Below are 26007 nucleotides of genomic sequence, written 5' to 3' on the forward strand. Positions count from 1 at the left end.
ATATTATTGAAATACACACCGCTTACTGACACAGACCGAATTCCACGCGGGCGGAGCCGCGGGCACAGCTAGTTACATATATTAGCAGTTTTGAACTGTTCTGTGACCGATATCCAAATTGACGAAACTATAATCTGGTGACTACTAGCGACATCTATTGGGACTCATGAAGCCCTGGTACTTGTTCCTTGCAAAATTAAATTTTTAGGCAGTTTTTTCTCAATTTTGGCCTATGGACACTATAGTTGGTCAAGCAATCTTGTCAGTAGAAAAAGGCGTGAAATTAAAATTTTCTATAAGACGATATCCCTTCGCGCCTACATTTTTTAAATTTTCCTTCTTTTTCTACTGACAAGATTTGCTTGACCAACTTTAACTAGCAATGCTAAGCGGTGTTCGTAGTCTATGGATATTGCTATTTTAAGGCTGTCACATTACTTACTCGATATTTGTGATTGCAGGCAGCAGAATATTGACGATAGACGTGAGCAAGAAGCAAATGTACGCGATGAAGCTCAAGGGCATCTCGCTCTGCTTTTGCATACTGAAAGCCGCGTTGTGCGGGAACTATGCCAACTTCGGCGTCTTCAGGTATACCTACTAATCAATTTAATACAATGGGCAAAAATTAAATAAATGCGAAAGTTACTCTGTCTATCTGTTGCCTCTTCACGCTTAAACCGCTGAACCGATTTGGATTTTGGATGAAATTTGGTATGGAGCAAAGATAGATATAACTCCGTAATAGATGGATACAGTCTAAGGAAAAAACGTGCCTCGAAAATCACGAAAATTTGATTCTCGATCAGATGGCGCCACTAGTTTTGGCCTACACTCGTATAGAGGGCGTTGACTGTTTCGTTTGTTATTTATAATTTTAACGCATACCAGTGAAAGAACATGGGTCAAAATCATATAAAAAAAATCATTTATCCATATTTAAATACATTTTATCGTATTTTTATAAATATTTATTTTTAGTTTTAAAGTGTGTCGACAGATGGCAGTGAATTTACTGGGGTTACAAAATTTACTGTGACAGTAACGCTCTAGTATATGTTACTCTATGGTATGGAGACAGCTTGAGGGCCGAGGAAGGACAGGGTAGTTTTTGTCAATAATCATCATCATCCCACGACGACGAAGTCGCGGGCATAAGCTAGTATCTTATAAAAAAAATTTATAAACTAAGTGTTAGTCTAATTGTAACATTTACAACATTAAGGCCCAGTTGCAACAACCACAATTAACAGACTGATTAACGTCAAGCAGCAGAGAACTATGAAACTTCCCATACAATAAAATTTAGCGAACCTTACCTGCCCTTACTATACAATTAAGAGATTTTATTCTTATAATGCGGGAAATATAATAAGCGCGAAGAGTTGACTTCCCATAGAAAATTTGAATTTCGCGCCTTTTTTTACTGACAAGGTGTTTGAGTATAGTCAAAGATAGCTCCGTAATAGAAGGATACAGTCTAAGGAAAAAACGTGCCTCGAAGATCACGAAAATTTGATTCTCGATCAGATGGCCCCACTACCTTTGGCCTACTCTCGTATAGAGGGCGTCGACGGTTTCGTTTGTTATTTAACAATTTTAACGCATATCAGTGAAAGAGCATGGGTCAAAATCATATAAAAATAAGTAATACAAATAAAAAAAAACATTTATCCATATTTAAATACATTTTATCGTATTTTTATAAATTTTTAGTTTTAAAGTGTGTGCGATAGATGGCAGGGAACTTACTGTGGTTACTAAATTTACCATGACAGTACCGCTCTATCCTTTTATATCCTCTTTCACCTCTTTGGTATAGTTGAGTAAAAAACCAAGCCTCCATTAATTGTGCGTCTTATTTTCTTTCACCACTCCACAATAAAACATAAGGGTTTACTGGCACATTTTATTTATATATATTTTTTGCTTTACAGGTTATACGGCGATGAATCCTTGGACAACGCGCTGAACATGTTTGTCAAGTTACTATTAAGTATACCTCAAAGCGATCTCTTAGTAAGTATTTACAAATTTACATAGATTTGGATATGGTATAATATAAGGGGTCATCCATTAAGTACGCCACACGTTTAGGGGCGGGAGGGGGGTCGAGAAAATGTGATATGTTGTGACAAGGGGGAGGGGGGAGTCACGAACTTTGTGACGTCACTTTAACTGTTATGTTAGCTGTATCCGGACCCGGGTATGTCCATAAACTACGTCCGGACCCGGGTATGTCCTTAAACTACGTCCAAAAGAGAGGTATGGGCACTGCGAATGACATCTCGCTTTGTGTGGTAGGGCACAGGACAGCGGATGTCATTTCAGATCTAGAGCAGAGCCCAACTGGGGAAGTACCTCCACCTTACAGAAAACCGCAGCCAAATAACACTAGACCCTACTCATAGTGTTGTGTTCCTGCCGGTGAGTAAAGTTGCCAGAGCTCAACAGTGCGGAGTGTTAGGGTCGGCAACGCGCATGTAACTCCTCTGGAGTTGCAGGCGTACATAGGCTACGGAGACTGCTTAACATCAGGCGGGCCGTATGCTTGTTTGCCACCGACGTAGTATAAAAATTTTTATTATCAATAAATAAATAAATAACTTATTTAAATTGTATTATGCGTTGTACAGGTAAATAACTAGTTTTTGACACGATAAGTTTGTGACGTCACTTTAACTGTTATGTTAGCTGTATCGTTATTATAAATAAACAAATAACTTATATAAAAATTTATTGTGGATAAAATTATGATTACTTACTCAGACATTTTTAAATTGTAAATTTGGAATTTATTTGATAATGTAATGTATAGGTATATTATGTAATAAAATTGTATTTTTGAATTTATCAAATAATGTAAATTGTATGTACTGACGATCATAATATAAATTCGTGTAAATTAGTCTAAGATAATTTATATTGTAATTTTATATTATGAGAATAAATATCTAAATCTAAATCTATTATTCGGTGTACAGTTAAATAACAAGTTTTTGGAACGATAATCGTTTTTATTTGTTTAATTTTCTGTCCTAATCAGTTTTATATTTCTTTTGTCAAAAATATTTTGATCAAATATTAATAATATACTTAATTTGATTTGCCGATTTCTTTGAAAAATGTGACGTCACACCAGGGGGGAGGGGTTTGCCAAATATGACCAATTGTGACAAGGAGGGGGTGGGGTCAAAAAACCTAGAAATTCATGTGACGTAATTAATGGATGAGCCCTAATGACTTGAGTGGGTGAAATTTGCACATTAAATAAATATTACGGGTAATTAAGTTAAGGTGGGGTAAGACTATCACCGGGGTGCGTAAGACTATCACTTGACTTATATTGACTGGGATATGGACCGTGATTAGCTTTTGTATTCTTTTCGAGCTCCCGATATTTCGACGTATGCTAGTGAAATTAACTGTGAATGATACTTAACATAACTAATATAATAAATAAATAAATATTATTTGACATTCTTACATAGATTGACTAAGTCCTACAGTAAGCCCAGTGTTATGGGTACTCAAACAACAATATATATATATATATATATATATATATATTACATAATTTTATAACAAATTCCTCTTGAAACTAGTTGTAATGAAGTAAGTATTCTGTTACAGGATTATCCAAAGCTGTCACAAACGTACTACGTGCTCCTAGAGCGCCTCGCACAGGACCACATGGCGTTCCTAGCGTCCCTGCAGCCCGAGGCCACCCTGTATGTGCTGTCATCTATCTCCGAAGGACTCACGGCGTTGGGTGAGTAGCTTTTTTGGTTTATCTTTTTAACAATAAATAAATAAATATTGGACATTCTTACACAAATTGACTAAGCCATAGTAAGCTAACAATGAATAAAATTAATAAAGACTTTGTTGACTAATAATTTTGGTTCGTATCCGATTCGCCGGATTTACTTTAGGATATCACAATCCGAGTATAAGAGAATCCGGCGAATCGGGAACTAACCAACCTAACCATAATTTTAGTTTAACACCGTGCCAACTGCATCCAGCAGTATTAAGAGTCCCCGGCAAGCTCGGCCGAATTGCACCTTCCCATACAAACGTAGTTCCGCTCTTATTTTAAAACTACGTGTTGAATTGTAATGAAACTTTGCGCATACAAAGACATGAGGTATATCTAGGTCTGAATTTAGTTTATATAGCTCCAGTTTATAAAACAAACAAAATAGAGCAAAAACAAGTTTTGTATGAAAAACTTAAATTCGCTGTATTTTTTTAACTATGGTATCTGAAGCTACATAAACTAATTACAGACATAGATATACCTTATCCTATTGTAAGTACAAAGTTTCAGTGCAATCTAGCTAGTCGTTTTAAAATGAGAGCGGAACTACGTTTGTATGAACCGAGCTTGCCGGAGACCCTTAAAGTCTATCTGATTGTGTTGTTTCAGACACGAGCGTGTGCACGGGATGCTGCGCGACGCTGGACCACATAGTCACATATCTATTTAAGCAATTAGTACAGAAATGTGCGTATACCTTCATATTTGTTTTATGCTGCGTTTCCACTGAAGATGTGTAGCGAGGTTGTGTAGCGGACTTTTTTCAAATAAGCGAGCGGGGTGAGGTGAGGCGTCCATACGTTTTAATCGTGTGTCGATAGATGGCAGTGAATTTACTGTGGCTACAAAATTTACTATGACAGTACTCCTCTATCCTATATATCCTCTTTGCTATTATTATAACTACAATAACCCTTTGACGACCCCTTCATGCATTCCAAAGAGGATATAATAGGATAGAGTACGGTACTGTCGTAGTAAATTTTGTAACCACAATAAATTCACTGCCATCTATCGAACGTCCTATCGGATACCCGGGGCGTCCGATAGGACGTCTTCCTGCTGGACGGCCCAGGTATGCTCTTGTCACGTTCCGATCTTCATCCATTCTCTCAAGATGGCCCAACCAACGGAGTCCGTGAGCTTTATTCTCCCCCGTGATGTTATGTTCAGCCACTAGGTCTTCAGTCTCACGGTAAAATGTATATTGGTTGAATAATATAATATGATTTTCAGCAAGCAACAAAATCCCTCACGGGCGGCAACCGGAGACGAGTAACATGTTCATACAAGTGCTGCAGCAGCGGCCCGAGATCATGCAGCAGCTGCTGGCCACGGTGAGTTTTGCTTTGACAATATTTTCCGCCGATAAAAAAGACAAGATTAATTTTGCCGTACATTTTTATTTGCCTTTTTAGGGTTCCGTACCCAAATGGTAAAAACGGGACCCTATTACTAAGACTCCGCTGTCCGTCTGTCATCAGGCTGTATCTCATGAACCGCTATAGCTAGACAGTTGAAATTTTCACAGATGATGTATTTCTGCTGCCGTTAGAACAACAAATACTAAAAAGTACGGAACCCTCGGTGCGCGAGTCCGACTCGCACTTGGCCGGTTTTTTTAGTAATGAAATGGTAAGAAAGTCTAAGATACCAATCAGATTACTTATAAAATAGCCCCTTACAAGATTTTACAGCAATTTTGGGAATGTAGAATATTTTTTTCTTAGATTTTAGGTATTCAGTAACAGCTCAAATCAAGGCAAAAATTATAATTATAACAGTCTACTAGCGCCATCTCTTTGTTACATGTGAGAACTATATATTTCTCCTAGAGGCGTTTGTATTTATATTTTGCATGCCTACTAGTAAAAGGTATTGACATTATCTGGACATTTATAACCAATTTTATTTATCAGTTTCATTTGTTTTTTTCCTTTTTTTTTAGGGTTCCGTACCCAAAGGGTAAAAACGGGACCCTATTACTAAGACTTGGCTGTCCGTCTGTCACCAGGCTGTATCTCGTGATCTGTGATAGCTAGACAGCTGAAATTTTCACAGATGATGTATTTCGGTTGCCGCTATAACAACAAATACTAAAAACAGAATAAAATAGAGATTTAAGTGGGGCTCCCATACAACATCCGTGATTTTTTGCCGTTTTTTTGCGCAATGGTACGGAACCCTTCGTGCGCGAACCCGATTCGCACTTGGCCGGTTTTTTATTTTAGTAATTAAATGGTAAGAAAGTCTAAGATACCAATCAAATTACTTATAAAATAGCCTCTTACAAGATTTTACAGCAATTTTAGGAATGTAGGAAATTTTTTGCTTAGATTTTAGCTATTCAGTAACAGCTCAAATCGAGGCAAAAACACAGATTAATAAATAGTTACTACGTAACAGATACATCATTCCCATACTAAAGCGAAAATACCTACGCTATAATAGCCTACAAAATCTTTATAATAATACCTGCTGCTCAGGACGAGAAGAAATGTACCATAAGTACGTGCACAAAGAGTCGAGACTGCCTTGCTCGCCGTGCGAGTCACGTGCCAACGCGTCATCGTAAGAATGCGCTAGGGTTGTACTGTTAATTATGTTATTATTGTAATAAAACAAATGTTGCAAATCAACCATATTTTTATTAGTCAATCAAATATAAAAACAACCTGACTCAAAAAACTCCTTAATTTACGATTTACCTACTTATGTTCAAAGAAATAAGTGGTGACAAAATTCATAAAGATAGATTTAAAACACTACTCACCTTTCTTCGTCTCCCGGAAATGAAAAAAAAACGACAAATTTTCCTTTGTTTTTTGACTTTTACACCCATCTGCTGCACAATAATTACGTGGTTTCGGCATTTCGAAGCGTAGGCGCGGGAAACGTGCGGTGCGAGCGCTCAGGCGGGCGTTCGGCGGCCCTCTGTCAGTTGTATCGTCGACGATACGCCGAGCGGTAGGCATATAGCGCGTGGCCTTGAGCGAGTGAAGGAGGCCTGGCAAAAATTATAATTATAACAGTCTACTAGCGCCGTCTCTTTGTTACATGTGAGAACTATATATTTCTCCTAGAGGCGTTATTTGTATTTATATTTTGCATGCCTACTAGTAAAAGGTATTGACATTATCTGGACTTTTATAACCAATTTTATTTATCAGTTTCATTTGTTTTTTTCTTTTTTTTTTAGGGTTCCGTACCCAAAGGGTAAAAACGGCACCCTATTACTAAGACTTGGCTGTCCGTCTGTCACCAGGCTGTATCTCGTGATCTGTGATAGCTAGACAGTTGAAATTTTCACAGATGATGTATTTCTGTTGCCGCTATAACAACAAATACTAAAAACAGAATAAAATAGAGATTTAAGTGGGGCTCCCATACAACAAACGTGATTTTTGACCGAAGTTAAGCAACGTCGGGCGGGGTCAGTACTTGGATGGGTGACCGTTTTTATAGATAATGGTACGGAACCCTTCGTGTGCGAGTCCGACTCGCACTTGGTCGGTTTTTTTTATTTGGAATGGTTATAACCATTGACTATACCACTGTTGAGCGTAGACTGTTTTTCCGATGAAGCTCGTACGCCGAAGACTGGAACGCGCTGACCGAAGTGAAGCTACCGCTGCCAATTACCTCAGAAATACCACCACCATGTTACCGGGTTAGTGTGAGGGTTAGTAAGAACACTTATTTTAGGGTTAATAAGATGTTAAGTGTAGAGGTGTTGTAGAAAGACTGACGAGGCTAGGTTGGGCAGTCATATTTATATGATAGCGCGCCCGCGCCCCGCCCACTGTGTCACGTGGGTGTGTTGTGCAGAGTCAGTATCCATTTATTGGCCAATCAGCTTACGCTATTTTACAAAGTTAGGGAATAGGTAATATTTATTGTGGGACATTGATTCTTATAACTATGCACGAAATATAAAAATAAAACATAAACACACAATGATTAAAAGACATAGAAAGTTACACAATAATAAAACACAAAATTAGAGAATCATAAAACGTACAATAAAAATATCTTAAAAGCTATATACGACAATCTCCCCCGCGTGTGCCAACACCGTCTCCATTCGTGGAGTATATAGGTATAAGCCGGGAAACTGGACGGCGGACTTCACCCGCTCGGGTGCGAACAATGGCTACTCTTACGTGGCCATCAGGGCCGGGAAAGAGTTGTGCGATTTCGCCTCTAGGCCATGTTCCTCGCGGCATAGAGCTGTCCGCTACGATGACGATGTCGCCTATATTTAGCTTCTGCACGTTCTGGTGAGCACTGGGCCGAGGGAGGAGGCTGGGTCTGTATTCTTTCTGCCAGCGCCTCCAAAAGTGATCGGCTAAGTTCTGCGCTGTCTTCCATGACGACAGTGACATATCTTTGTCTGTGAAGACGCCCAGCGGTGCCATTGCGCTCGACCGGCCGATGAGAAAATGGTTCGGCGTCAGAGCCTCGACATCTAGGTCTGGATTCACAGGTGTCAGTGGTCTGGAGTTCACTACGTGCTCGGCTTCTAGAAGCAGCGTATGTAGAACTTCTTCATGAGGTGCTCTCTCTTTTAGTGTAGCTTTCAATGCAGTTTTCACGCTGCCCACGAGTCGTTCCCATGCACCGCCGGCGGAAGGGTTGCCAGGCGGTATCTTTTTCCAGGTGATCGCTCGTTCAGTCAGGAATGGCTTTAGACTGTCTGGCAGCGTTTTCTTGGCCTCTGCAATTTCTCGTTCTGCTCCGTAGAAGTTAGTTGCGTTGTCGGAGTACAGAACGGTAGGCGTGCCGCGCCGAGCTATCATTCTGCGCAGTGAGAGTATCATAGAGGATGCCGAAAGTGAGGCGGCAAGCTCTAAGTGCACAGCTCGGGTAGTGAGGCAAGTATATAATACGCCCCATCTTTTCTCGCGGCGGCGGCCTATTGTAATATTCATTGGGCCAAATAAATCTACGGCTGCGGCGGTAAATGGCGGTTGATTCGCCTGGAGCCTCTCTGGTGGTAAGTCGCCTACAGGAACCTTGAGTGTGGTCCCCTTATAGGTCCGACACCATTGGCACTTATTCGTTATATAACGAATGCTACCGCGCAGACCGATAATATAATATCTCTGTTTCAGCTCGTTTATCACTGTTGAGTGGTTGCCGTGATTGTAGAGAGCATGAAAATGATGTATTAGCAGCTTGACGAAATCTTCTTTAGCGTGTAGAACGGGTATGTGTACATCTTTATCTATTCTGGCGTTCAGCACGATGACTCCATTTTTGTCGAGTTTTACTGCGATTTTATGGAGTGGCGATTTCTTCGGAATCGGCCGTCCAGTTTCCATTAACTTGATTTCCTCTGGAAAGGCTTCATGTTGACTCCGGCGTATAAGCAATATCTCTGCTAAATTCAAATGCCCCTTATTTATGTCTGTGTCTGGTTTCTTTTTAAGCAATGCGGCTTTAAAAACCTCGGCGGCAACCAGTGTTTTAGCGGTGGCGCGGACTAAGCGTACGAACTTTGAGAACCTACATACCTCCGGCAGGTACTCAAACTTATTTTTCGCGGCGCCTACCGAGCATACGAGCTTGTTAACGCGTTCTTCGCCCGTATCGGCGACGGGCGCGGGCGTTTTCTCTGTCGGCCAATGCTCCTCGCTTTTACGTATGAAATCGGGCCCTATGAACCATCGGTGGTTCGCTCCAAATTGCGTAGGTATACCGCGCGTCGCGTCGTCAGCTACGTTAGCTGCACTAGGCACCCAGCGCCAGTTGGCGGGGGTGGTAGTGTTCTCGATTTCCGCTAACCTATGTGCGACGAACGTTTTGTACCTACGTGGGTCCGACCGTATCCACGTGAGTGCCGTTTTGGAGTCAGACCAAAAATACTTGTCCTTTATTACGTAGTCTGACTCTTTGACTATGGTCTCCGCTAACCTAGTCGCTAGTACGCAGCTCTGTAATTCCATTCGTGGAATACTAACTACCCGGAGAGGTGACACTCGGGCCTTTGCGGCCACTAATGCGGACGTTCTAGTCCCCTCGGGGTTGACGCTGACTAGGTACACGGCCGCGGCATATATTTTTTCACTTGCGTCGCAAAAAACATGCATATATGCCTCCCTATTAAATGCGGGCACGTGTCGCGGAATTTCCAAGTCCCGTAATTGTTGTACGTTATCTATGAACGATCGCCATGCGGGTGCGAGCGAGACGGGTATGGGCGAGTCCCATCCGATTCCGGTGCGCCATATCTCCTGCATTAATGCCTTGCCTAAGACGGATATGGGGCTAACGTATCCGATCGGATCGAATATTGACATCGCACTACTCGTAACCTGTCGTTTTGTGGGTAATTTCTGACCGTTAAGTACGTCCTCGGGCGTGTTGCGAAAGTTTACGTTGAAACCTAAGGTGTCACGCTTGTGATTCCATTTCAAACCTAACGTACGTTCGCTCTCGCTAGCGCCTAACAATGACGTTTCCTCTTTACTGTTAACTACGTCAGCAATAACCGCAGGATGATTCGAAGCGAACCCGCGAAGCTCGAATGACGCGCGCATATTTAATTCGTAAACCTCGTTTACTATGCGCCTGGCGTCGTCCTCGGACGTATCGAGCGCGATCAACATGTCGTCCATGTACGTATTTTTTATTGTTTTTTCAGCTGCGATCGGAAATTGTTCGCTATGCGTTCTTGCGTTTTCGTTTTTGACGTATAGCGCGGTTGTCGGCGACGCTGCCGATCCAAATATAAGCCGCTTCATTCTGTATTCTTGCGGTGGAGAGGTGCGGTCCTCCCCCCGCCAAACGAAACGTAACGCATCGCGATCTTGTTCAACTATCTCGATCTGTAAAAACATTTCTTTGACGTCCGCTATTACCGCGATTTTACCCTCGCGGAAACGCACTAGTACGCCAAAGAGTGACTCTAATAAGTCGGGGCCGGCCAAAAGCGCGCTATTGAGCGACCGTCCGTAGGCCGTGGCGGCCGCGTCCCACACTAGTCTCATTTTGCCGCGTTGCGGGTGAAAAGTTGGGAAATGCGCTAAGTACCACACCCGGGGCGCATCGAGGGGGGGCGGCGATTCCATTTTCTCCGCGTAACCCTTGTCAAGCAAGTTAGCCATATGCTTTGCATATTCGGCCTTTAACGTTGCATCTCGGTCTAGTTTTCGTTCTAGACTGTACAGCCGTTTTAATGCTTGCGCTCGGTTATCTGGGAGCTTTTCGTCGTCTGTCCGCCATAATAAGCCCGCTCGATACCTATTCTCCCCCGGTATTTTTACACAGGTGGTTTTCAGCAAGTCTAGCGCACGCTGGTCGGGATCGGCCCGAGGTAGCTTTTGTGAAACGCCTAATGATTCTATGTCAAAATGCCGTTTCATTAGCTCTAAAGCCTCGTCGTCCGCGGTTTTAGGCCGTGCGTGCCCTACAAAATTTACCGCGGCGCGGCGCGTTCTATCTGGGCCGTGTAAAACCCAGCCCAGTCTAGTGAGGCTAGCAATGGGAAGCTCAGGCGGGCCCTCTAAAATTTGCCGAGAAATGATGAGGTGCCAATTATCTTGTCCTATCACGATGGTAGGTATGCCGGTCGGGTAACTTAATTCGTCCGCGATTTTAGTCAAGTGTTCGCACTTGTCGACTACGTCACGTGGTACGCCCTGCATTCCTATGCCAATATCGCCAATCGTGATTACCTCCATCATTTCCATGTGTCGGCTACAAAAACCCCGTATTGCGACTCGTAACGTATACGAATCTGGATTTCTGACTACGCCGCCTATGCCTTCTATTTCCAAAGTTTCGCCTTTTACGCGAGGCGCGAGTTTATCGGCCGTTTCGTGAAGCATCAAAGTCATAGCCGCGCCTTCGTCTAGCAGCGCGAGGGTTTGTACGGTACCTAGCGGTCCCGACACCTCTACAGGCATGACTTTGAGGTACGTTTGCGGGAGCCTAATATTATTAACCGCTGCCGCCGGAGTACTATTACCGTTCGCGGGCGCGGCCGCGTTCAGTCCGTGTAATAGCTTATGATGTCCGGCTTCGCATTGGTTAACTCCGCACGCGATGTACTTGCACTTGAACTTACGGTGAGCCGCGTCTAAGCATCTATAGCACAATTTAGCGCCCTTCGCTAAGTCCCACCGTTCAGAAATCGTCGCCGCTAAAAATTTACGACACGCGCTAACTTTGTGCTCGTGGCCGTTCTTGCAAACGGCGCACGTGCTGCGCGAGACAGGGACGGACGATGTCTGTTGTTTGGGCTTAGCTCCGGTCGACGCGGGTTTTTTTTTGTTACTATCGCGGGGCTTAACTTGCGCGATAGCGGGTTTATTACTACGCGGTGCTTCGCGTACGTAATGATCGTGGGAATCTGATTCCGACTCCGTGCTAGGATCGCGGGAAAACGCGGGGGCGCGACGCCTATCGCGAGAACTGCTTGCTCGCCTAGGGTCGTGCTCAAAAGATACCGTGTTTACTGTGTTCCGCAATCTGTTCGACGGCCTATGTCGGTTGACGCGTTTGGCTGCAGTGCTAATTTCGTTCAAAAACTCCGATAATGCAACTAGACCGGGAGTTTGACTATTAGACTGCCTATATTTTGCCCATTCGTAACGCACAATCAGATTAAGTTTGTCCACGATTTTGTTTACAAGTTCAGGCGCGTGTAGGTACTGCTCTTGTCGCAGCGAACGTATGGTTGCGACGGCATTCGCAATATGTGCGGCGAAGGAAGCTATGTTCGCGTTGTCTTCTGACAAGCGCGGCATACGTTTTATATTATGCAACTCCGTTAACACTATTTCCTCCGGGTCGCCGAATTGCCGTTCTAGCGCCTCCATAATTTCGTACGGGTCCTGAACTGTGTACATAATTGATTTCACGGCGGTCCGAGCCTCGCCTTTGAGCGCGCGCCTAATACGACTTACGTTATTGACGGCACTAAACATGGGAGACGTGTCCTCGAACTCTGCCCTAAATGAAATCCATTCGGTTATATCTCCTCCGAATGAGGGTAACTCGGGCGGCTTATGGTAGATAGGTGCACAACTGCCGTGTGGCACCTCTAAATAACGCGGTTGCGGCCTACTAGTACCCCGCTCAATGGCGGCGGCGCGCGGCGGCGGCGCTGTCTCCTTCGGCAAGGGAATTTTACTATTCTCGATCGCGACGTCTTGCTCCTGTGGCCTACACTGTTGTCCTACCCAATTCCTAGTACGCCGTTCAGACTCGTCAGCCACGGTACTGCCTCTGTCAGAATTCGCCTCCAATTCGGCGATCTGCAGCTTTAATTTAGCAGTATCGGACTGCTTCTGAGCGACAACTAGAGCGGCTTTATGAACCTCGAGCTCGGCCATGAGCACCGATAATTGACTATCACGATCCCTATTTACCGATTCGCGACCTCTGATTGATCCACGAACAGACGGCGCCCGCGGCGGCGGCGGCGCGACCACGGGGTCTTTATTCACTAGCGTATTCGACCTACTGCGTTCTACTACCGTATCTTCGAATGCGTTCGAGTGTACCGAATTGTTGTCTATCTCTCCACCGCTATTCACTTGGTTGCCGGTGGAGCCTTTGCTCCATGTATGTGTCTCGGTAGACGTGGTCTTGCCGGACGAGGGGGTAGGGGTCTCTGTGGGCGCGGGGGCAGGCGGGCCCTTAGCGCGCGGTCGAAGATTTCTCGTACTCTTCGTAGACATCTTCTTCTTTCTTGACACACACGCGGGGGTCCCTAACTATATACAAATTTACCTGCCTAACACCTATGCCCTGACGCCACAGAGCGCAACGTCAGTGCCCCTAAGCGTAAATCCCTCGGTGCACTGAATCTCCCGCAATGACAAAGTGCAATGCCTAGAGCGTTCGAAAGCAGTGTGATGGCATCACCATGTGACACATGCAACGAAAGTTGCCAGGACGCGTGAGTGGAGGAAAACCTACAACACAGCACGGTCCGACCGGCAAGCCGGTATAGTGGGGTATGGAGGGGTAATTGGGTAAGGGTCTGAGCCGAAGCGTACTTCAAGGCTCAGCGCGTTCGTTTTTCAAGCTTCTTTTTTCTATCTGAGTGGAGAAAAATCTCGACACTCAGCGCGTACTTGTTTCTTTGTTCTTTATTCGGCTATCGAAGGACCATAATTGTTGAGCGTAGACTGTTTTTCCGATGAAGCTCGTACGCCGAAGACTGGAACGCGCTGACCGAAGTGAAGCTACCGCTGCCAATTACCTCAGAAATACCACCACCATGTTACCGGGTTAGTGTGAGGGTTAGTAAGAACACTTATTTTAGGGTTAATAAGATGTTAAGTGTAGAGGTGTTGTAGAAAGACTGACGAGGCTAGGTTGGGCAGTCATATTTATATGATAGCGCGCCCGCGCCCCGCCCACTGTGTCACGTGGGTGTGTTGTGCAGAGTCAGTATCCATTTATTGGCCAATCAGCTTACGCTATTTTACAAAGTTAGGGAATAGGTAATATTTATTGTGGGACATTGATTCTTATAACTATGCACGAAATATAAAAATAAAACATAAACACACAATGATTAAAAGACATAGAAAGTTACACAATAATAAAACACAAAATTAGAGAATCATAAAACGTACAATAAAAATATCTTAAAAGCTATATACGACAACCACCTTATCTGTACATAGGCGCATGGCACACACCATCCGATTCGCACGTCGTCGCTCCGATGTTTGAGCGAGACAACGCTATGCGCGTGTTATAGCGACATCGCGCTCGGATCGGATGCAGTGTTTCATGCGCCATAATGTTAAGCAAATAAACTCATTACATTTAATTTTCAAACGACACAGCGACGTACACAAACGTGGCAACAGTACAATAAACTAACTCAGGTAACTGGTCCACATCACACAACCAAAGATAGATATAACTCCGTTATAGATGGATACAGTCTAAGGAAAAAACGTGCCTCGAAAATGACGAAAATTTGATTCTCGATTAGATGTCGCTACTACCTTGGCCTACTCTCGTATAGATGGCGTTGACGGTTTCATTTGTTATTTAACAATTTTAACGCATATCAATGAAAGAACATGGGTCAAAATAATAAAAATAATTATTGCAAATAAAGAAAATCATTTATCCATATTTAAATACATTTTATCGTATTTTTATAAATCTTCATTTTTAGTTTTAAAGTGTGTCGATAGATGGCAGTGAATTTACTGTGGTATTAAATTTACTATGACAGTACCACTCTATAATATCATAGAGTAACTTATACTAGAGCGGTACTGTCATAGTAAATTTTGTAACCCCAGTAAATTTACTGCCATCTGTCGACACACTTTAAAACTAAAAATAAATATTTATAAAAATACGATAAAATGTATTTAAATATGGATAAATGATTTTTTTATTTGCATTAATTATTTTTATATGATTTTGACCCATGTTCTTTCACTGGTATGCGTTAAAATTATAAATAACAAACGAAACAGTCAACGCCCTCTATACGAGTGTAGGCCAAAACTAGTGGCGCCATCTGATCGAGAATCAAATTTTCGTGATTTTCGAGGCACGTTTTTTCCTTAGACTGTATCCATCTATTACGGAGTTATATCTATCTTTGATAATATTATATCCTCTTTGCACAACCAAAGATAGATGTAACTCCTTTGACACAACTATCATACAAATTTACGTGCCTACAAAATATGTATACATATTTTTGAAACCATGTTAGATGTATGATTTAGAAATATATTTTTTAATAAGCTCGTCAAGAACGATCGTTAACATTTTTACCATCTTTGTAGTTAATACTACAGTTACCCAAGTTTACGGCTGAATTTCGTTAAAACGTATTGAAGAAATCATAAAGTGAGCTACGAACCCACATCAATACTACCCGTCTGCGAAAACACTAATATATGTGTAAACAGGCCCCAATGTGACAGCCAGCCTCACACCCGTATTGACCTTATTCATTATTTATATAGGTATAAATCTTCCGGTTCGAACGCCATCTTGATAGTAGCGTCGTGATTAATTCCTTTGTTTTTTGCTCATTAAAATTGTTTAAAGTGTAATATCGATAGCTTTATTATAAAGTAATATAATTTGGTAGTGTGCAGTGAATGGAGAATTAATCTCAAAGCGTGTTTAACCACCATTTTGGAGTCAACGGCCGGTAGTCCACGTGCTTCTCGTAAAATCTAGCTATCGGTTTTACGAGTCGACTACAAATAATAACTACCGAACAACGTCGTGCTCTAAGAGCATTTGGTATTTTTACCTCTAACCGTGTCTGGCTAGAGCCCTAGAGGCCCATAATTTTATTTACCGTTGTCAACTCGTGTTAACAGGCGCCATCTATGGGACACTATCTACACTATTGAATCTTCGTGCTAGGGCACGTAGTTCAAGAATAGGCCCATAGGTGGCGCCTTAATCAATATCTAGTTTTAAGCTTAGCCATATTAAAATTATACTTTCTTTACGAATTAGACACCATTGAAGAGACACGCTGTTTCCTCTCCACCAATTCATACTCCTTCAATGTCCATCCACGTGCCAACAACCGTACACTTAATTCGATCCCACGTGGATCCCACTTTGACGTTGGCGAAATCATCGACAGTATCGATGGAGCCATACTACTTAAAGATTGATTGATTATTTATATATTATTTTTGTGACAGGTCCTAAACGTGATAATGTTCGAAGACTGCTGCAACCAGTGGTCCATGTCGCGGCCCCTCCTCGGCCTCATCCTGCTCAACGAGGAGCAGTTCAGCCGCATCCGGGCCGAGATGATCGCCCAGCAGCCCAGGGACAAGCAGCCACAACTAGCGCAGTGGTTCAGCGGACTCATGCAGGGGATTGAACCCAACCTACTCACCAAGAATAGGGATAAGTGAGTTATGATCAGGCATCGTAAACTGCGAGCGAAATCCTAGTACTTCAATGGGTTGTTACCATAGAGCAAAGATAGATATAACTCCGTAATACATGGATACAGTCTAAGGAAAAAACGTGCCTCGAAAATCACGAAAATTTGATTCTCGATCAGATGGCGCCACTAGTTTTGGCCTACTCTCGTTTTTCTTGACTGTTTCGTTTGTTATTTATAATTTTAACGCATACCAGTGAAAGAACATGGGTCAAAATCATATAAAAATAATTAATGCAAATAAAAAAATCATTTATCCATATTTAAATACATTTTAACGTATTTTTATAAATCTTCATTTTTAGGTTTAAAGTATGTCGATAGATGGCAGTGAATTTACAGTAGTTACAAAATTTACTATGACAGTACCGCTCTATCTTATTATATCCTCATTGCCATAGAGTAACTTATACCATAGAGTAACTTATACTAGAGCGGTACTGTCATAGTAAATTTTGTAACCCCAGTAAATTCACTGCCATCTGTCGACACACTTTAAAACTAAAAATGAAGATTTATAAAAATACGATAAAATGTATTTAAATATGGATAAATGATTTTTTTTATTTGCATTAATTATTTTTATGATTTTGACCCATGTTCTTTCACTGATATGCGTTAAAATTGTTAAATAACAAACGAAACCGTCAACGCCATCTATACGACAGTAGGCCAAAGCTAGTAGCGCCCTCTGAACGAGAATCAAATTTTCTTGATTTTTCCTTAGACTGTATCCATCTATTACGGAGTTTTTTTTTTGATAGATCTGTATCTATCTTTGGTTGTTACTTAGTCAAGTCAAGTCAAAGTACGTCATTTCAATGGATTTCGCTCGGAGTTTACGATGCCTGGTTCTGATGATGATGATACCTAAATAAGATTGGCAGTCTTCCAATATTATTTAAGTAAAGTACAGTTAATTTTGAAATAATGTCAAGTAATGCAGAAGAATTATAAAAAAAGATCCAATATAGGTAATTGATCTAAAGTTATAGTTTTTCCCTAATTTTCATTTTCCTATTGACTGCTATTATATTGCACACAGGTGCAACCTACCTAACCCTTATAACTAAGAACAGCTGTAAAAAGTAATGAAATAAATTCATTTGTAATTGTATTTATATATACATATATACATTTTTTGATACTTTTAGTTTTAATAGTGTGTCGATACTGTTACAGTTAACTTACTGTGACTATGATATTTACTATGACAGTACCCCTCTATCCTATATATTCTCTTTGGTATTTTCCTAGCGTCGGTGTGTTGAAACATGGGTTTAGCCGGGTCCACACAGAGCGAGCATACGCGCGAGGCAATTTCCTCGCGCACAAAACGGCCAGTGTAGGCCGAGGCACGTCTACACTGGCCGTTTTGTACGTATGCTCGCTCTGTGTCGCCGGCTTTTCGCAAACCCTTGCACCGCTGCTCAAGATTCCACTTCGAACCACTCGCTACGTTTGCGGTTCCGTTGCAACAAATACTAAAAAGTACGCAAGCCTCGGTGGATGAGTCCTCACCTCACGCACTTGTCCGCTTTTAATATGACCTCGTTTATTTTCATTTCCAGATTCACACAGAACCTGTCGATGTTCCGGCGCGACATCAACGAGCTGCTGAAGGGCGCCGTCAGCGGAGCCGCCTGCAACGACATGATGACGTCATAGGTCACTCAACACACACACACACACACACACACACACACACACACACACACACACACACACACACACACACACACACACACACACACACACACACACACACACACACACACACACACACACACACACCCGCACACATGGACACACGGAACACATGTACGCAACTCACACGTTTAAGAGTGCAGTGTAAGCAAAAAACTAAAGGCGCCTGGGTGCGGTTCAAATACAAAATAGGGAACGTACCCATACTACGTACTATGGGGGGCCGAGGGGGTCGTCAAAATACCAAGCTTGATCACAGGGGGGTCTTAGGTTTTGGTCACGTAGTTTAGGGGAAATCTCGCGCTTTTCCGATCTTTATTCAAATATGGAGCGCAGCGTTTAGCGCTTTTGAAACACAGGTGGCAACTTTGACGTAATTTTTTTTATGGGTCACATAGACATAGTTGTTGACATGATCCCATACCAGTTAAGTCGTGAGTTGTTTTCCTTGTATCACAATAAAATATTTTACAGTACATATGGTGCTACTTTCTCGCACTAGTGCGTAAAAGAGCACTTTTCGTGCATATGTCGAAAGTTTAAACGACTATATGTACGATACGTTGTACGATACACGTGCGAATAGGTAATTCGCAACTCGTGTCGATTTAAAACACTCCCTGCGGTCGTATTTTAATTTATCGCCACTCGTTTCGAATTTCCTCTTTTCCGCACTTGTATCGTGTAACTATTCCGTGTATCATTATAAATCTGTAATCAAACACCGTAGTAATAGACCTTATCAGTGTAATAGACGTTTTATTTCAGTCGCCATCAGATATATCGGAGCGGTCAAGGTACCCAAAAGTATCTGTACATGGACTTGAAATTTTTGATGGCTTTGTTCAGATATTTGTAAACACGTTGGGCGTTACGATATATCTGATGGCGAGTGTACACTAATTGTGTGCAATGTGCGGGTGGTTTTAGAGCATTAAAAACGGGTCACATTATATTAGAATTATCTTATAAAGTTATCCGTTTTAATAGCATTGTTGAGGAGGGATTAAATTTCGTCATCGTGTCGAAATGTAATGGAAATGGATTTTATTTTATATTGATGTATGTATTTCATTCGAGTGTTAGTGATATGCGAATTGTTGATTATGAATATTATGATCGTATTGTGAGCATTAATAATTTTAAATGGTCAATTTACAGATTTAAGCAAATTTTGACCAAGAATAGCTGAAGTTTTCAGTATAGTTTTTTTAGCAGTGAAGTTTTCACTATTCAAAAGTCATTTTACCCAAATTGACATCGTAAATGTAGTTAAAATTTAAATAATAACTGTGAAGTATTGAGTGCATTTCAATTATTTCTTTTAAAATACACGAATGAAACTCGTTGTTAGAAAATCTTTATGGTACAGTAAGCATCCAAAGTAAAGCGGATCAGACTACGCGTCAAAAGTACTTTCACCACACCAGCTGGTGAAGGCTCTCTTGATTGTTCAACAACTGATAAGAAAGTTGCATTTTGTTCACATGTGAGGCAAAGTAATCAAATGCAAATTTTTAGTTCTTTTCTTATGTTTTCTGGTAGAATTGACTTTTAAATGACAATTTTGAATGATAAACCTTTAATAACATTAATTTTGAATTGATATGCATTGATTTTGTTTATTTACAGTTAGTATTTTCCTTGTGTTGGTGTAGTGAAACTTTTGTGTTTTACTCGATGGTATTATTTGTTTAACCCTCGTGCCTTGAAACCCTTGCAACCCTCAAGATTTCATTTTGCGAACGACTCGCTACGCTCGTGGTTGAATTTTGGATTCTTCCGCTTGCTCGGGTATCAATATTAGCAACAGAGGTTAAACAACGACTTTGCCCCCTTGTGAAACAAATAACTATTACTATTCTCCAACAGCCTAACACAAAGAGATATGTCTCCATATGGGGCATTTTCTATGAAAAGGGACCTTATTGTCGATGGCGCTTACGCCGCACAGCGTCGCGCGGCAATGTAATTATATCAGAGCATCGTTATCTTATCTTATCTTATCTTATAGTTTCGGGGGCCCTTACGGATACACTTCGACCCATAGGGATCTTTTGTGCAGTTACCCCCTAGGAAAGATCCGTCCGCTACTCAAGAGCCTTCCCCACCATCTCCATATGCCGGATGATGAACCTTATGGGTAGCTTTTTGAATTCCTTTGGTACCAGGTAGCCTGTTCCAAAGTCCTTCATTATTTGTCTGGCGAGGGCGTGACAGGTCAGAGCATCGTTAATAATGGCGTAAACGCCATCGACAATAAGGTCCCTTTTTATAGAAAATACCACATATGTGGAACAATTAGTCTGTAAAAGATACTTATAGCGTTTTTTTAGCATTCAAAAAAGGTAAACAATCTTGGCGTGTCTTTTTATTGCAAATATTGAAAAACGCTTTTAAGAATTCCTGGCAAGCTCGGCCGAATTGCAACATCCCATAAAAACGTAGTTCCGCTCTCATATTAAAACTACGTGTTGGATTATAATGAAACTTTGCACGTACAATGACATGAGGTATATCTAGGTCTGTAATTAGTTTATATAGCTCCAGTTTATAAAACAAACGAAATAGAGCATAAACAAGTTTTGTATGAAAAACTTAAATTCGCTGTTTTTTTTTAACTAAGGTATCTGAAGCTACATAAACTTATCCTATTGCAAGTACAATGTTTCAGAGCAATCTAGCTAGTCGTTTTAAAACGAGATCGGAATTACGTTTGTATGTAGAACCGAGCTTGCCGGAGACCATGAAAGAATTAGTTTATCATAAGTAATATCAAAGATATAACTCCGTAATAGATGGATACAGTCTAAGGAAAAAACGTGCCTCGAAAATCAAGAAAATTTGATTCTCGTTCAGAGGGCGCTACTAGCTTTAGCCTACTGTCGTATAGATGACGGTTTCGTTTGTTATTTAATAATTTTTACGCATATCAGTGAAAGAACATGGGTCAAAATCATAAAAATTATTAATGCAAATAAAAAAAAACATTTATCTATATTTAAATACATTTTATCGTATTTTTATAAATCTTCATTTTTAGTTTTAAAGTGTGTCGATAGATGGCAGTGAATTTACAGTGGTTTAAAATTTACTATGACAGTACCGCTCTATCTTATTATATCCTCTTTGGTAATATGAAAGCAAAATAATGTAAAAAATATTATATGATTTATAATTGTAACATATTTGCTGTGACTTATTTTTTAAAAGTGATTTTTAATAAAAAGGCACTTCAAGATCGCTTACCTTCTTTCTAATGCTAAAAAAACGAACTATAGAAAAGTATTCCAGGGTGGCTGATACTTGAGATACTTGCGTCGCGTTGTTTGGTCAGGTACTGTTCATGCTGACTGTACTACAAGATTTAAGTCTAAATATTCAGTAATCGGAATAGGCAGAGTATAAATACCTAAACTTAGTAGAATACAATGTGTGGCCTGTAATAGGAGCAAAAAATTAAACTGTAGGCTGTACTCCTCATACCGACCAACATTTGTTCAGCGACTTTTAAAAATAACTTGTGTTTTGATTAAATAAAACTATGAAAACGGATTATATCGCGTATATTGAATTTATAATACATCCCGACGTTTCGAACTCAATATACGCGATATAATCCGTTTTCATAGTTTTATTTCATGAGTAACTATCGCGGTAACCGAAGACAATATTTGTGTTTTGATTTTTAATACACTTTAAAGTTTTTTCCAAGACGCAATGTATTGCGAATTTTGTTATGTTTAAGGTGTGACAGGCAACGTCAATCACAATGATAATGGCGTACATTGAAGATAATATTTATTTTGTATGAAAAATACGAAGTCTAAAGTCTTCATTATTTTTAAAAGTCGCTGAACAAATGTTGGTCAGTTTGAGGAGTACAGCCTACAGTTTAATTTTTTGCTCCTATTACAGGCCACACATTGTATAGACAAAAAGTGGAGACTTTCTTACGACTACAATTTTTTGCGCAACTTAAGTCCCGGAAAATAATATTGTTAACAATGCATTCCTCTTTTTTATCTAATAAACATGCAATAAATATTTTTTTTAATACCTTTCTATAAATATATTTCTTAAATCTAAGTAAAAAAATATATATCGTCAGAATCAGAATCATATTAAAAAAAAACATTTATTTCGGACAATTCGGAATCCATATACAATTTACATATCAAATATTAAAATATTAAAATTAAAATTAAAATAAAATTAAATTAAATTTATTAATGACAAAACAACAAACACAAAACTATTATTATTTTCTTGTAGATATACTACTATTTTTTATTTCATATTTTCAATGATATGTCGGTTTCTTTTGACGCTTAAAATCCACTTGTAAGTTGAAAACGATTTTTCAGCATCCACAGACATTACTATCATTTTAAATCGGAGTCCCGAAAAAATGTTAATGCAATGAAGTCTCCACTTCATGACTTTGTTCTAGGTATTTATACTCTGCCTATTCTGATTACTGCTAATATGTCTTACGTGTTACAAATGGTTACGGACTTAGGACACAATCTTGTAACAACCTGAAAGTTTGTTCAAAGCTGTAAGTGGATAGAGTAAATTGCCTTTCTTGTCTTAAGTGAGCAGGAGAGATCGTTTTGTTTTTTAAACTGAGCATTGTTTGTAAGCAATTTTTAACTTTTCTGGTTTTTTTTTTGTCTTCATTCCAGTCTAACGTAAAAGTATTATACTATACCATTACAGGTTTGAAATATAAAAATATTAAAGCGCTAATCGCCTAGCGGTAAGAGCGTGCAACTTTCAATCTGGACGTCGCGGGTTCAAACCCCGACTCGTACCAATGAGTTTTTAGGAAATGAAAATCTTTATTTCAGGCAACTAGTGGCCGATAAACAGATACCTTAAAACTATACAATACAAAATATTGTCTTCGGTTACCGCGATAGTTACTCATGAAATAAAACTATGAAAACGGATTATATCGCGTATATTGAATTTATAATACATCCCGACGCCCGTTGTCACCCGTTGACCACGTACGCTGTAAAGAGTTCGAAACGTTGGGATGTATTATAAATTCAATTAATATACGCGATATAATCCGTTTTCATACTTTTATTTCATAAACAATACAAATTACATTATGGTTGCGATGCATTACGGCCGCGGAATCGAAGAAACTTGACACCCTTCGGCCAAAACTCCTCCTTGGTACAGGTCGCTAGACGTTCACTCGGAACGCTCACCACAAACGAATTAAAATTCTCATTGTGTCGCGATTCCAACTTCGCGACCTTCAGGACGAATCCGGTCTCTGTTTTCACATACTTTACGATGTCATCGACCTTCGTAAGGTAAGGTTTTTGGGAACTTGTGTACGAAATAGTGTTTGATATTTACCAGTTGTTTTTCAGTGAAGGAAATTATCGTAAGGAAATCGGACTAATCCCAATAAGGCTGTTTCCCCTCTGAGTTCATGGCAGTCGCTTTCGTAAAAACTAGGGCCTAGGTAAATTCTTAGGATTAGATGTCAATCGGACCCCAGGCTCCCATGAGCCGTCGCGTGCCAAAATGCCGGGATCACGCGAGGAAGAAGAAATATAAAATACAGCTTGTCGTAAATTTCAACTTTCAACACATGATTCGTCCTGCGGCGGGGTAGCACGGTCGAATTTTTGTAACTCCGTACAATCTGAGGATAAAACGTGCCTCGAAAATCAAGAAAATTTGATTCTCGATCAGATGCCGCCACTACCTTTGGCCTACTCTCGGATGGATGTCGTTGACGGTTTCGTTTGTTATTTAACCATTTTAACTCATATCAGTGATTTATATCAAGCCCTATTATTTTAACCCATGTTGGGTTAAAATAATATAAAAATAATTAATGCAAATAAAAAAAAAACATTTATTCAAATATGAATACATTTTTTGATATTTTTATTTTTAGTTTTAATCGGCTGTCGATAGATGACAGTGAATTTGCTACAAAATTTACTATAACAGTACCGCTCTATCTTATTATATCTTCTTTGCTGTCACGTTCTAACAAGTATGTAAGTGCGAAAGTGACAGGCTTCGAATAATACTCCTTTAAAATTATTATTCACAACGAGGGAACCACGGGGACAACGCCGTTCTCGAAACGTCTGTGGTTAACTTATTTTACGCGATTAAGTTCCCTCGTTGTGAATAATAATGAATTTAAATCGTAAAAGTTTAAAATCAGTCCTTTAAAATTTTCCTATTCCCCTACTACATAATAGAAAAGTTAAAAATTGCATCACATCCACTTACAAACAGAAATGCTCCGCATGTGACATGCCTTGAGGCGCCTAGTGTAACTGTAAAGTGTTGGTTCCGTATACCCTAGCCTTGTATACTTGGATGTTAGTATAGCGGCCGATGTAAATAGTTCATGAAATACATTGTGATTTGTACAAAGTACACACTGCTTTTATTTCTGTCCCCTCCGCTCCGCTCCGTTCGGCTCAGCATTGCTCCGAGCAATTATTAGGGTTGGCACAACTTGACGTCCCTTTGCGTGCACGACCACAGATAAGATGACATGAATTTTGATTATCCTAAATAGCCGAAAGGGATAGTATACATAAGGGACAGCATGATTCATCCCTGAACCGCTGTCAAACTTCAATTTTGTAGGAAGTTTCCTTCTTGTACAGTCGCCATCGGATATATCTGAGCGGCCGATGGGGTCAAAAATATCTGAACACGCACTCTAACGCCTTTTACAATAGAGGCGAGGCTTTTTTTGACAATAGAGGCGTGTTCAGATATTTGTGAGCACCTTGGCCGCTCCGATATATCTGATGGCGACTGTACGGTAGTACTATTACTTATTATGTGCTACGGGGAGGAATAAATAAAAAAGCAGTATTTGTGTTTTCAAACAGTATACAAATATATGGATAAACTAAATGAAAAAAATACGAAAGTAATAGTAACATCATAACTCATAACATAACACATTTCGATAAATTTTTATTGATACATTTTTTAATCATTCTAAATGTATCGCTTAATAATAATGATAGGGACCATACTATATGGTATGGTATCTTAGCTCCTAAGCGAAAAAAAAAAAGAGACTTAAAACATGTTTCTTAGAATCTAAGCTTTGCTTAAAGAAAAAAATAACAGCCATAACTGGAATTGAAGTAGGAATATCCTTAATACCAACTAACACTTAGATTTAATTATTATTTTCTCAAACATGCTATGTAATATTGATATTACGTTCTTTATATTAGGCTGGGAAGTATCACGACTCCGGCGCGCCTAGACGAGGGGCCTGTAATGAAATTTCATACAAAGTTGCAGGCCTAGGCCGGGAAGTGGCTCTTTTTTAATTTCCATTTCACATATATTTGTGACACAGCATCATGGCATTCAGCCAAAAAAAAAACTATAACCAATATTTGCTTATGGTTCGGAATGACATTCTGCCAATACCATTTAAAAAAAAACAATAAACGATAATTAATATATTTTGCAGTTTTATTTGTATCGAATTTACAAAAATATATAAATAAAACATTATTAACAAATTCCAATAATATTG

The 26007-nt window shown here is 40.2% G+C and overlaps 1 protein-coding gene across 1 annotated transcript in view; it reads left to right on the forward strand.

Annotated features, from left to right (window-relative positions):
- LOC134752026 (exportin-7-B) overlaps positions 1–24872 on the forward strand; it is a 69107-nt gene extending 44235 nt beyond the window's left edge. Inside the window, exons 19-25 of the mRNA XM_063687586.1 lie at positions 462–591; positions 1938–2019; positions 3634–3772; positions 4433–4510; positions 5060–5160; positions 16489–16703; positions 18311–24872. Coding sequence (XP_063543656.1) covers positions 462–591; positions 1938–2019; positions 3634–3772; positions 4433–4510; positions 5060–5160; positions 16489–16703; positions 18311–18407 — 842 coding nt within the window. The 3' untranslated portion in view covers positions 18408–24872. The remainder of the gene's footprint in view (positions 1–461; positions 592–1937; positions 2020–3633; positions 3773–4432; positions 4511–5059; positions 5161–16488; positions 16704–18310) is intronic.
- The last annotated feature ends 1135 nt before the right edge of the window (positions 24873–26007 follow it).

This window comes from Cydia strobilella, chromosome 24 (genome assembly GCF_947568885.1).
Source record: "Cydia strobilella chromosome 24, ilCydStro3.1, whole genome shotgun sequence".
NCBI lineage: Eukaryota > Metazoa > Arthropoda > Insecta > Lepidoptera > Tortricidae > Cydia > Cydia strobilella.